This window comes from Papio anubis, chromosome 1, assembly GCF_008728515.1.
Source record: "Papio anubis isolate 15944 chromosome 1, Panubis1.0, whole genome shotgun sequence".
Taxonomy (NCBI): domain Eukaryota; kingdom Metazoa; phylum Chordata; class Mammalia; order Primates; family Cercopithecidae; genus Papio; species Papio anubis.
In genome coordinates this window covers 7,211,512-7,225,114 of record NC_044976.1, presented here as the reverse complement: position 1 = coordinate 7,225,114, position 13,603 = coordinate 7,211,512, and the positions used below count along the sequence as shown (strand labels likewise).

The 13,603-nt window shown below is 47.9% G+C and overlaps 1 protein-coding gene across 14 annotated transcripts in view; it reads left to right on the top strand.

Annotated features, from left to right (window-relative positions):
* Positions 1 to 13,603, top strand: part of RERE (arginine-glutamic acid dipeptide repeats) — a 465,254-nt gene that overhangs the window by 440,309 nt on the left and 11,342 nt on the right. For all 14 annotated transcript variants that reach the window (XM_017956872.3, XM_017956875.3, XM_017956864.3 and 11 more), the window contains 3 exons: positions 11,383 to 11,545; positions 12,500 to 12,592; positions 13,085 to 13,284. In XM_017956872.3, the coding sequence (XP_017812361.1) occupies positions 11,383 to 11,545; positions 12,500 to 12,592; positions 13,085 to 13,284 (456 nt within the window). The remainder of the gene's footprint in view (positions 1 to 11,382; positions 11,546 to 12,499; positions 12,593 to 13,084; positions 13,285 to 13,603) is intronic.

The window sequence follows — 13,603 nt, the reverse complement described above, 5'->3', positions numbered from 1 at the left end:
GATGCTGTGCAGGGATAATAAGATTGCACATATAATGAAAAGCCAATAAATAGAAAAATGTTGACGAGATAGAGAATGGTAGTTTTAACAGTTTTATGGCTTTCGTTTTTTCTTTCGTCTCCCCCTTTGCTGGTAGAATTGTGGTTTTGTTACAGGAACTAGAAAACATCAAGAAAGGTGAGGTAGCGATAGAACCAACGGCAGTGAAATCCCACTTGCCCTGTTTCTGAACTCTAATAAAACGAATTCAGGAAATAATGAAGTGTTCAGCTTGTGGGAAAGAAAAGTGATGTCAACAAATGAATTCTTGGGGTTTGGGAGGCTCTACTGAGGAAACAAGATATTTCTGGTATTAGCATTATTACACTTAAAATATTTACAGCCTGTATTTAAACAAACAGTTCAGTAAAACAAGAAATAAACCTCCAAGAAGTTTAGAAATAAAAACCTCCAAGGGAGCCCTCGTGTGTGGGTTCCATGTAAGTGAAATCGTGTCAGAACTGCCCGGGGCTTCCAGGCCAGAAACCGGGGTGATTCCCCACCTGTGGTGGGAGTCTTTCAGCTCAGCCTGGGCTTTAGACTGTTTTGCAGTGGTCTCAATCTTTGCCTTCAAATGAGTGGTTTCTAAATCTGTTATTTATTTTTAAATTATTTTAATTACTATTATTTTTTAGTTAAGTTGGAAGTTAGGAAGCCACTGTCAGCCCTTCCTCACTCAGCAGCTTTATTTACAAACAAGCAAGCAAACGAATAGTTGTCTATTGCTTGATCAATGAATATAATTTTTTTAATAGATCTACTTGCAGTGGGTAGCAATAAGGTCATAGAGGTTCAGCAGACCCACCCTGGGATCCCTCCAACACCTGTATGGTTTTGAGCCACAGTTCGGAGCCACTGATTTAAATACATACTTCTAGCTGGAAGCAGTTTGGAAAGATGCTTTGTATAGTAGGTGTATGCAAACATCTTTTTTGGGGCAGAGCCCGTATCTCTTTAGGGACTCTGCCTTGTCTACACTCAGGCATCACTACTTTTGGATCAAGAGGCAGGTGAAGGCCACTTATTGGCACGTTTCTGGGAGATATGTCACCTAGAGCCAAAAGTAGGCCAGAGGGCTTCTCCTATATCACAAGCTGGTGGGTGGTGTGAGGTATGGTAAGTAGGTAGTGAGGTGGGGAGAGTTCATGGTTGTAGGCTCCCAGTGTCTATCTCATGTCGTCATAGAGGTTGTTCTTGGTACAGGAAGCAGAAAGCGTTTCTGTAGACATGTACATAATTCTAAATCTTCACTTACGGCTACCAAATGTGCTTCTGATTTGAGTGCACCTGAAGTTGCTTCAAGCAGGTACAGTTCTGTAGTCCATGGGTGCTGGGGTGGGGGCTCTACCCTGAGCTGGGAAGGCTGGCATCCTGTTGTTATCAGGATGCACAGGGATCTTTTGTGTTCTTTAGCCATAACTGCCGAAAGTCCAGGTATGAGGGTTAAGATGCTATTGCGTTGAACTCCAGAGATTCCAGAGATCAAAGATAACCCAAATTTGCGCCCCTTGCTTAAAAAAATCTATATGGCTATTTCCTGTTAGTGCATTAAACCGTGACTGTCAGACTTTTTAGAGCAGCAGCACAGCAGAGTCTAAGGTTAAGGGCGTTTAGACTTCATTGAAACTGAACTTGGCCACATGGCTTCATGTCACTGTGCCTCGGTTGCCTCATTTGTAAAGCAGGGAAAATGAAAGTGTATCTATTTGGGTGTCTATGAAGATAAAATATAAATAAAGATGAAGATAAAGTATATATAAAAGATAAAATGTATTAAGATATAGAAAGATATGGCTAGCTTTAGTTATCATTGTAGATTTCATAGCCAAGTAAAAGGTTGTTTGTTTGCTTGCTTGTTTGTAAATAAAGCTGCTGAGTGAGGAAGCATTTTCAGGGGCTTCCGAAGCCACCAGTCCATGATACTCAACTTCAGAGCAGCCACTTCCAAACGTCGGCACATGGATTGCGTTTTCACTGGCCCATGAGAAATAAATGTAGCCATTTTTCGTAACAGTAAATGTAATCAAAGAACTTTTTTTGTTTACCTTTTTGGAGATAAAATGTCATTTACAAAATAATGATGAGATCAGGAGGCAGTTACTTTACTTGGCAAAATAAAGTGATAATTCAGTATCCATTTCTTAAAAGTTTTATCCTTTTAATTTCAGGTGAATTTTAATTCTCCAGAAATAATCATTTCATCAGATGTTTACTGAATACCTATTCAAGATGTTGTCCTAGACCTATGGGGTACTCCCAGATGAGATGAGCATGTACTTCGGCAAGTTGGGTGGGCCCATGTGTGGTTACAACTCAGGGAAGCCTGTACATGCCAGCACAGAGGTGGGAATGAAAAGGTGTAGGAGTGAAAACAGTATGGTGCCGCCCAGTAGTGGGGGAGTGGAGTGAAGGGAAGGCTTCATGGAGAAGAAGGCAGCAAATGTGATGAATTGAGTTCTGAGTGATGAGGAGGACTAGGGCCTGGACATGGAGGAGGTGGGGGTGTGCAGGGCTCGGGGGCTCACCCCGCAGGCAGGAGAACACTGAGGAACAGAAAACTGGCCATTGTGTTTGACATAAGCCAAAGGCCGTGAGGCAGGGGAATATGGTAGAAGGGTCTTCCCGCAACACGGAGAAAGGCTCAGAAGAAGTAGTCAAGCAGCTGGGTCTTTGTTCCTTAGGCCCTGAGGAACCTTTGACAGTTTGGAGAAGAAGTGGCAAGGTACTAGCGGGGCTTTGCGAAGACTCAGTAGTCTGTATGCAGCAGGAGAGGGCCCGCCCAGGAAAAGCTGTGGCAGGACCTTAGGTCCAGACGTCTGAGTGGAGGTGGGGCCAGGGTGGGATCAGCAAGTGACTGAGCTCATCAACCAGAACAACACAGAGCTTAGGAAATCTCATTACAGTGTTCAGTGTTGGCAGAAGTATTGAGCTCTTTCAGTTCCTTTGCACTGTACAAATGTAGTGGTAATAATTGTTTTAAAAAAAAAAATTTAACTGATTTTTTTTTTTAATGTTATGAAAAAGTGCCTGGGTAAGGAACCATCTCTGTGAGTGTCTTAGACTGGCCCCACCTGTTTACAAGTTAAACCCACAAGACCTTCACGTACTTCCCTCCCTTCCCTTTACCTTTCCCCAGAAGAGGATCTGGAGGTGGCACCGAGGGACTGCCTTGCCTGGAGGCAGCTGCCTCCTCACTGTGGGCTTCCTCGTGGGTGGTGGTTTAGATCAGAGCCCTTCAGCCTCTTGAACGTAGGAGGCTGAGATTTCAGAATGCCACTTCTCTGCATGTGCCTTCAAGCAGATCATCATTTTCCCTACTGCACTCGGAGACCACAGAGGTGATATTTAACGATTAGCAGCAGAGTCCGCTGACAGTGCCAGGCTCCTTTAGGGATTAGAGGATTCAGTTGGTTAACAAAAGAAGGAGCCCAGGAGAACAGTGCTTTAATTACCAGAATTGTTACTGGAAGACAACCAGTTGCCTGCTGGAAAAAGATCTGTAGAAGGTGGCTGCTCCTGAATATCGCTGTTGGTTCTGCCCAGTGCCCGGCTTCTCACCTCAGATGTTCTGAACAGTTGTCAGATCCAGCCCTTGAATCGTTAGGGAGGGAAAGGAAAGAATGACTCGCTTAGGATTCCATGCCAGGAAATTTTCCAGCTCCGCTCAGCAGCAGCGTTGGAGCACTCCCGTTAGAGCAGCTCTTCAGGGGACAGCGTTGCATGCCGACTCCCTGGGACCGGCTCTCAGGGCCAGAGCTCTTTCCTCATGGCCTGGGTCACTCTCTGGGCCGCTCTCGGGACCCGGATTTAGGAAGCAGCTCTGCACCGTGTTTCTTTCTCCCTCTCTGCCCCTACATAATTTGAGGCCTTGTTTTTTTATTATCTGTTGCTTGCTGGGATTTCTCCCTGAAAAAACATATCTTAATAAAAAGTTTTAGATCTCTCCACTTCATGCAGTAAGGAAGGGGTGGATTTCTTCATGCCTTTTACATGAACCACCAAAGAAGGAGCCAGATGATAACTGTGGGGCATTTTTTCAAACAGAAGTTTTAGCAGGGGAACAACATTCTGATTCTGATTGCACATTAGCAAAGAGAGTTAAGGCATTGTATAGAGATTATTTAGCTGCTCCTTCTGTATTCATGTTAAAATATTTGTTTAGCCATAGGAACAGATAATCATGTGTCTCAAATAATTAAAATGATTTCTTCTAAATGCTTACTTTTTAAAACTCTGAGATGGGATCAGTTGTGTACAAGGATGTGCACTCAGCAGCCCTGACCCTGGTGGCTCCTGTCCCATCACATAACTACAGTCTGCTCAGCTGATAGTGGCAGGTGGGCTTCGAGGACCTGTGAAATAGCTTCAGAAGGAAACTGCGTTTATAACCCTGTTATCCATGAGAAGCTTCCAGGCCTACCTCCTGATCCCCCATCTCTCAGACTGCCCCCTCCTTGTTAGTGGACGATGCGTGGCCCAGAAAGGGTGCCCATTGGAAACTTTGGTGGTGAAAAAGAAAGGAGCTGCAGCTGACCCTCACTAGTGGCACAAGGCTGGAGCCTGGGCACATGCGACGCTGCAGGGATCTGGTTTAGATACGTGCCTGCCTACATCTCCCCTCTGTCTGTGTGGACAAGGAGGCAGGAAACTGGTGTTCCAGGGCCTTCCTTAACATAGCTGTAAGGCCAGCAGTCCTCATCATTCTTTGCTGTTGGTCGTAAAACCGTGTTGTGACCATGGAAGATTCTCACTGCTCACCATGCACTGAATTGAAAGGGAGTGTGTATATGGTTATTTACAAAGGACTGAGTCCTTTGGCTTAATTTAAAACACACACACACACATACACACACATATGCACACAAGACCTGATGGTAGGTGGCAGGCTGCAGATACCCTGGATGCCATGTGTGGGGGTCCCCAGACCTCATCTTCTGTTGCAATCCCTCCTCTTCCTCAGGGGGTGTCCAGACTTCTTGGGTGATGTGGTAATAATGATATAATTACCAAAAACAATGGGACTCAATCTTGGGTGTACCCTTATGCTCCTAATATGAGACAGCAGAAACCATTGATTTAACCTTCTCCTCCCTCCATGTCAGCCTCTCAGAGGATCTTGTCTGAGGAGTTTGTGCTGGGCTCAGGCAGAAGAGAAGCTGGGCCCCGTACTGGAAACAGGCATGCTTGCTACGAATGAGCCTTTTATATTCAAAATGCTTCCAGTGCCTTCCTCTTCAATAATCTGTTCTACTTTTGCACTCCCCCATGCCCCTAAAGAGAGAAAACATGTAGTTTATCTTACTTTAAAAAAAAAAAGAATTCTTATTTTTTAATTGGGCAGGACAGGTTACAGGTTCTCTTCCCATAGCATTCCAGTGCCTGCGGGAAATTAAATAGCATTTGTGTTGGTGGATAGTGTTTCACTTTACCACATGCGTGCAGGTAAATTGACCTGTTGGAAAGCCTGGAAGGAGACCGTGCTCACATCTGTGCACACACGCACATAGACAGGGGCACCCACTTGGCCCCTGCATCGGGTCACCTATCACTTACCCACGGTAAAGCAGAACTGGGCCTGGCCAGAACGGCAAAACCAGTATTAATACCTGAAATGGGTACAGCCAGCCTCTAGGAGGTAGGCAGCCCCAGCCCCTGTTGCTCCAGGCAGCAGAGGGAGCTCTTAAAGACCTGCGCTGATGTCTTATGTTGTATGTGTGAACTTGATAGACTTGGCATCCTAACCCTGGAGGGGCAGAAGTAAAGTGGTGGCTAAGGAGGAGAAAGTGGTCTGAGCCCAGCAGGCCCCTGGATGGCAGGAGCCACTACCATTGAGCTGTCCCCCACTAGGCCCAGAGTCAGCTGACTCCGCGTCCTTAGCTTTTTCTTTCTCTCCTGAGGCCTCTCACCCAGATTGCCTGGTGCCAGGCAGCTTACTACTTCTTCCCTCTCTCTTCTTCCATGTGTGGCATTCCCTTCCCCTTGTTTTTCTTTTTATGGGAAATTAGAGGAACCTAATGGTGCTTATTTTCTTAATTCTGTCTTAGTATATACCCTGGAAAGACAGCTCTGCTGGGAAGAGACTCCTAAGTCCAGGAGCCAAGCTCCTGTCATTGCCAGTGGCTTTTTGCATATGACCTGTGGGAAAAATTTAGCCCCCCACCGCCAATAGAAAAAGGAAAGGAGAGAGAATCTGCTAAATATAGCCCAGTGGATTTGAGCACTTCTCTTGGCAAGAGCTGCAGCCAGTAACACTGTCAGTTGGAGATGACTTCGCCCCCTTTCTTTCCCATTTCTGCCCAGGCACTAAACCAGTTGAGTTCCTCATGCTGTGTGCAATTATAGCACCGAGACATAAGATATGTTGACTGTGAGACCTTGTTGTGAGATGAGGTGAGAGCATCGGGAGCAAAATGATCATTATAGGCCATTCATGTCGACAACATTTATACCTCTGTGTTTGCTTGCAAGCAAAATCAGGAGCTAATTTGCAAGGCTGCCTTTGTGGAGCTGCCTTTTGATTAATGATTGCCTGTGTTAATGTTTCAGTAAGCTATTGATTTCTGCAACAGCTTTTGTTCCCTGAATTTATGTGCAGCAGGTCTCTGCAGCACACACTATGCATGTTTGATTAAAGTTCAATTGACTTCATTCCTGGCGAGGCCTCTAGCTGCTTCATTCCCTATTTGTAGAACCAGAGCTTTCCCCGACATGTTCTTTTGTTTGTGCTCAAGACCTTGCCACCCATGCAGTCACCAATATGCCATTTCCAATCCTAGATTCGCTCCATTCCAGTGTTGAATCCCTTGGTAGACGTAACAGTGGTTGAGAGGCAGCTAATAAAACCTGGCCTGGATTTGTTGTTGTTGTTCGTCAGCTTATTGACGTAAAATTGGTATGCCTGTCATATGTGGTATGAATACCATAAAAATGCACCCACTTTAAGTACACAGTTTCATGAGATTTGACCGCTGTATACATTTGTGTCAGTGACACCACATTCAACTTATAGAGCATTTTCATCACCCCGGAATGCTTGCCTGAGTTCTTTTAGTTTCTTGTCCCCCACCCTCCAGGCTCTCGGCAACCACTAGTTTGGTTTTTGTGATTTCTGGAAAGGAGTCATGCAGCACCCACCGTCCTGTCTGCCTGCTTTCATGCAGCATGGTGTCATTGAGAGTCACCCATGTCATTGCATGTGTCATTGGTCTGTGCCTTTTAATTCCCAAGTCGTAGTCTAGTGAATGTGGGGATACCATTGTTTGTTTATCCATTCTCCTGCTCGTGGGCCTTTAGGTCATTTCCAGTTTGGACTGTTAAAAATAGTTTCTGGCCGGGTGCGGTGGCTCACGCCTGTAATCCCAGCACTTTGGGAGGCTGAGGCAGGCGGATCACAAGGTCAGGAGATCAAGACCATCCTGGCGAACATGGTAAAACCCTGTCTCTACTAAAAATACAAAAAAAAATTATCTGGGCGTGGTGGTGGGCGCCTGTAGTCCCAGCTACTCGGGAGGCTGAGACAGGAGAATGGTGTGAACCCGGGGGTTCAGAGCTTGCAGTGAGCAGAGATCGTGCCACTGCACTCCAGCCTGGGCAACAGAGTGAGACTCCATTTCAAAAAAAAAAAAAAGAATAGTTTCTATGAATGGATCCGGAAAAGTCTTTGTGTGAGAATTTTTTTTCTTTTGAGTAAGTAAGAGAAGAATTGCTGGGTTTTTGGTAGATATAATTGTTTGAGCATTCTGTATTTCCACCAGCAGTATATGACAGTTCTGGTCAGTCCGTCACCTTCCTGAATTGTAAGTTTACCATTCTTACCACCTGTGACTTCACTGCTGTGGAGGACAGTCCTTTTGTCTGGTCATTTTCATCCTTGGCACTCAGATGGTGAAACCTGTTCTGGACTCTGCTACTTCTTTAAGGGGTGTTACTTAAGTGTCAACAAAAAGTTGATGTTGATTTCAATGTTAGATTTCTTTCTTTTGTCTTGATTTTTTTCACTTGTTGGCAGAGAACAGTGGTGCCAGGAGCAAAGGTTTGAAAGTTGAGCCTTTTTTCTGTCTAGCATAGGGCAGTTTCTTACCTCACTGAACTCTGACTTCTTGTTTTTAAGTCTTATTTTTTTTAAAGAGCTGAGCTCTCGCCCTGTTGCCCAGGCTGGAGTGCAGTGGCACAGTCGTAGCTCACTGCAGGTCAGCCGTGAGCTACGTAGCTCAGCCTCCTGGGCTCAAGTGATCCTCCTGCCTCAGCTTCCTCAATAGCTGGTATTATAGGCACACACCACCATGCTGGGCTAGTTTTTTAAACTTTTTTGTAGAGATTGTTGCCCAGGCTCGTCTTGAACTCCTGGCCTCAAGCAATCCTCCTGCCTTGGTCTCCCAAGTAGCTGGGACTGCCGGTGCACACTACCATGCCCAGCTAATTTTTTTTTTTTTTTTTTGAGGTTGGGGACTAAGTCTCACTATGTTGCCCAGGCTGGTCTTGAACTCCTGGCCTCAAGTGATTCTCCTGCCTCAGCCTCCCAAAGTACTGGTATTACAGGCATAAACTGCTGCGCCTGGCTTCTTCCCTTAACCTGGGATCTGCAGGTTACTATCTTTTAAAGCCATTTCAAAACATACGTATTTGATAAATAGAAATAATTGATTATAACTGTGTGTAGCAATATTGCATTATAGACAAATGCTATTTAGAAAGGTCAGGTTGCTGCTTTCTGACAGCCTTCAGGTAAGACTCGGAGGTATGGCAGAAGCTCAGGTACCACCTTCTTACTTGATTTTTCTCTCCCATTTTTGTTCCCTTTTGTCTCCTATAGCTTTGCATTTCTTCTTACATCCCAAGTTTTTTTTTTTTTTTTTCTTTTGAGGCGGAGTCTCCCTCTGTCGCGAGACTGGAGTGCAGTGGCATGATCAGCTCACTGCAAGCTCCGCCTCCTGGGTTCACGCCATTCTCTTGTCCCAGCCTCCTGAGTAGCTGGGAATACAGGCGCCCGCCACCACGCCCGGCTAATTTGTTGTATTTTTTTAGTAGAGACGGGGTTTCACCGTGTTAGCCAGGATGGTCTCGATCTCCTGACCTCGTGATCCACCCGCCTCAGCCTCCCAAAGTGCTGGGATTACAGACGTGAGCCACCACGCCCCGCCACATCCCAAGCTTTTATCATTGAGTAGCTCCTAAAATGACTTGAACTGAGGAAGTAGAAGGAACCACTGTGAGTTTTTTCTCATGCTGCTTTCAAGCTCTGGGATGGGCTGTGACTTACCACAGCACCCGTTGCCCTTTTGAGCTCATGAAGCACGACACTTGGACAGAGTATTGGAGTGGGACTGCTCCCTGCCTTGACTTCTCTTCCATATTTTCTCAGAGGAAAACCAGACGCAGGTCAGCGTTTATGTCAGCAGTGATAATCCCCTAGCAGGATTTATGAATCTTCCCTGTAGCCAACACCTAGGAGCAGTATAGATAAATGCATTTCCAAGTCTGGAAAGTGGGAAGTGAAAAGAGCCAGGATGTTCACAGATGATGACCTTAGGGGCCAGGATGCTCATCCCCACTGGGACAGTTGTAGCCCGCATTCTTAGACTAGCATGGGAGAGAGAAGCCAGTCAGCAATTCCAACGGCAGTATCTGCATTTCCCCTTATCATTCAGTTCCCATCTCATGGAACCGAGGGGTGGGCGCATACACATACGTGTAGGGACATGAGTGTGCTTGTCCCGAGGTGGCTCCCTGGCTCCGCTGGCCTGGGGTTATGCTTCATCTGCTAGGTACTGGTGATCAGGAGTGATTTGTTAAGTGCTTGAGGAGGCTGAGACACAGCCAGTGCTCCAGGAGATCCATGTGATGGGTTTTATAGGCCAGTCAGCCCTCCTTCAAGGCATTCCAGCCCTTCCAGCCCTCCTTCAGGGACCACAGCCGTGGCCCCACTTCTTAGAAAAATGCCCAGGCATAAGCTGCAGCTGTGGGCCGTCGAGTATTAAATGCACAGGCCTCCCCTGCCTTGCGGAAGCCACTCCCCCACCTGAAATCTGCCCACTTCTCTTGTCACTGTGTTCTGAGGCCGTTTCCTCTGGGGGTGTTTTGGGTGAAACCTGGTCTGATTGGGTGAGTTTGTCACGTGGCAGCTACATGTCTTTATTTGGTTTGTCTATTTTAGTCCTTCTAACACTAGTCTTTCCACCACCCCCCCCCCCGCCCCCACTTTGCCCTCTCTCTTTCTGGCTCCTCCATTCACAAGACAGTGTTTGATGAGGCAAAGTGGGGGTGCGGGTACCTCCAAGACAACTCCCAGCATCTAGTCGCCAAGCTAATAGACTTTCTACAGTGTTGATTTAATTAGAGGGGAACCGGGTGCTCTGTGCTCTCTCACTTGACTGATTTTTTTTTTTTTAATTTTTTTTTTTTTTTAGTTTTAGGTAAAGAGACTTTATCTTGGTTGTTTAAGAAATCGTCTTGTGTGTGTAGGGTGAGACGGCAGCCTGCAGCGCCCTGAGGGCTGGGGGTGCCCAAAGTGCCCTTTCTTTAAAAAGCTTACATTTGCTATATTTCCAAAAAGATGTCTTGCTTTTGTTTCTGCTGGGCCATGAAAAGGCCTTGGATGTGTGACATTTCACCTTTGCATCAGCACCGCTGTGTCTGTCCTCTTGTAGTCTTTCTTTGCCAAAGCATAGTCTTTCTTTGCCAAGCCCAGTGCTTGCCTCTGGACATCGTGCCGGCATGTCAGATGTGGGCCTTCAGATGGAGCCGGGTGGAGGCTGTGGAGCAGTTTCCTGAGCGCGAGGTCTCTGTTCTTTCTGACCTGCTTGGCCCTGATTCCTCACCACCTGGGCAGTTTGCTTTGGTTGGTTGGTTGTTTCTGGGGGAGTCTTAACTGGCTGGGCATTTCCTTCTCACACCTGTGTGATTTCACTGGCATTATTGTAAAGAAAGCATCACTGTGTTCACACACATGCACAGACTCTCACATGTACACACAGCTAGAATGTAAGCTCCTCGTGGGCAGGAATCTTCTCTCCTTTTCGTCTATTGTGGATGATGTGCCTCCCATGCTTACAACGGTGGTGGGGTCTGACATAGCAGACACCCAACAAGTACTTTGTTCTTGGTGTCTGGAAGTCAAGCTGTGCTGGACTGAGGAGGCAGGCCCCCTTCATGCAGTCCATGGGCAGCTCAGTGGCTGTTTCTTGGACAAGCCCAGTTCCTCTCCCCACTCCAAGAGCGACTGGTCTTCATTCTCGTCTCTGGTGCGGCTGTTACACACCCAGCTTTCCACTCTGGCAGAGAGGGTGCGGTGGGGCACGGAAAAGCCCCAGGCCCTCCCTCATAGTCAGCCCTTCTCTTTTGCAGGGGGAGCTGATCACCTTCTATTACTATTGGAAGAAGACCCCCGAAGCAGCCAGCTCCCGAGCCCATCGTAGGCACCGCAGGCAGGCCGTGTTCAGGAGGATTAAGACTCGCACTGCGTCCACACCTGTCAACACACCCTCCAGACCCCCGTCCAGTGAATTCTGTGAGTAGGGGTCTTGGCACCACAGTGAGCGGAGGGGAGACTGTTCACAGGCAGCCTGTCCCACTCTGGGCCCATAGGAGCTGATGGCTCCAGGAAACATGAGTGGGTGTGCACCCATGTTCCAGTGCATGTGTGAAACCTGACCTAAATATAGGCCTATGGTGGGGGTGGGGAACAGGGTGAGGATTCAGGAGGGAGACTTTAGAACATTATTTGTACATTTAAATATTTCTCATAAACTCGACATCATCTTAGGTTTTTACAAAAAATATACGTCTTGGCCTGGGATGTTTTTGGCCTTTTCCTGGGAAGGTTTTCCATTTGACAGGTGATGTACTTGATGTCCTGTTTGAATTCTCATTGCACTTTTGGTTGTAATAAGATCAGATTAACACTTTCTTCTTTTTTCCTCCTGCTTTACCAAGATCCTCTTTTTGGTCCCAGTATGATGTACAATCTAATGGTGCTGGAGCCCACACCTTCTCACTCCTAAAAAACTGGGATGTAGCAAAAATGCCTTATAGCTCTGTCCTGGCCTGGGACGCTGAACCCGAGGGGCGCCTGTGTTGCTCATGCAGGTGACCAGAAATCACCTAGCAGGACTGGTGGGGGACACTCGGTGAAGATGGAATTTCTCAGGATTGCCTGGACATATTAGGGAGGGGGGCAGCATGGGCGCACTTGTCCCAGTTCAGACTCACCCGTTAACGGGCATCAGTGACAGGGCAGGCCCTTAAGTATGGCCCCTCACGCATAAGCCGTCTGTTCTGGTGACTGACACTGAGGAGCTCGAAGTGGTCCTTTACAGACACTGTCCCACCTCAGCCTGTGCAGCCAGCCAGTCTGGCTGGTGGCCAGAGCCTGCAGCAGGCCAGAGGTCACAGGGGACCCCCCCGCCTTGGCTGAGTATAATGGTGTCTTCCCCCACCCTCACTATGTGCCTGCCACGCCCAGTGGACCTGAGTTCAGCCAGTGAAGATGACTTCGACAGTGAGGACAGCGAGCAGGAGCTGAAGGGGTACGCCTGCCGCCACTGCTTCACCACCAGTAAGTGGCCTTGTCACGCCCCTGGGTTGGGGCGGGGGCACAAGCACTTCTATGTTCTAAACATTTCATGCATCCAGCTGGAAGCCTGCCAGGGACAGTACTTGATTTGACATTTGCATTGTGCTTCGGGATTAGAGAAAGTTAGAAATGTTTAGTTTACTTTACTCCCCTGCTTGGCAGTCGGTATGGAATACTGACTGGTAGGCAGGACAAGCTGAGTGGGATCGGTGGTTGACACTGTGGTTCCTAGGAGCTTGCTACCAGCTTTTCCTGGGCACCCCAAGATGAAGTGGGCAGCAGATGCTTTTGAATCCCTCTCCTCCTGGCCCTGGGGGAGCAGGGCAGCACTAGCTCTGGGGTGTTCGGGCCCAGGACTGCATGGTGCTGGTGGCATCAAGTTTGGGTAGAGCCCACAGAAGGGCCCCTCTGCCCAGACATCTGCAGGGAGAGGGAGGGTTTCCAAGGCTGGCCCCTGCCACTTCCCTCACACAGCCTCTAAAGATTGGCACCACGGAGGCCGGGAGAACATCCTGCTTTGCACCGACTGTCGCATCCACTTCAAGAAATACGGCGAGCTCCCACCCATTGAGAAGCCTGTGGACCCACCACCGTTTATGTTCAAACCCGTCAAGGAAGAGGATGATGGGCTCAGTGGGAAGCATAGCATGAGGACACGGCGGAGTCGGGGCTCGGTGAGTCCCCTGAGGCCATGGGGCTCCTGGCAACTTCTTCAGTTTCCTGGGATGTGTCGAGGCCTGAGCCTACCAGGGGGAGGAAGCGAAAGTCTTGTTTACCAAACAGAGCCCTGGAGGGGAGCTGCTTTGCCTGAGGCAAGGCAGTAGCTTGCCTGTGGGCTGGGAAGAGCGCTCTGTTCTCTCCTTCGAGGGGCCCCAGGGCGGCATGCCGCCCTGGGTTTTATAGCAAACTCTTAGCTTCTGGCTCAGTGCAGGCTCTCCAAGGCCCTGGGAGCTTCTTGCGGTGTCAATTCCATTGTAGCAAATCTCTGCTATT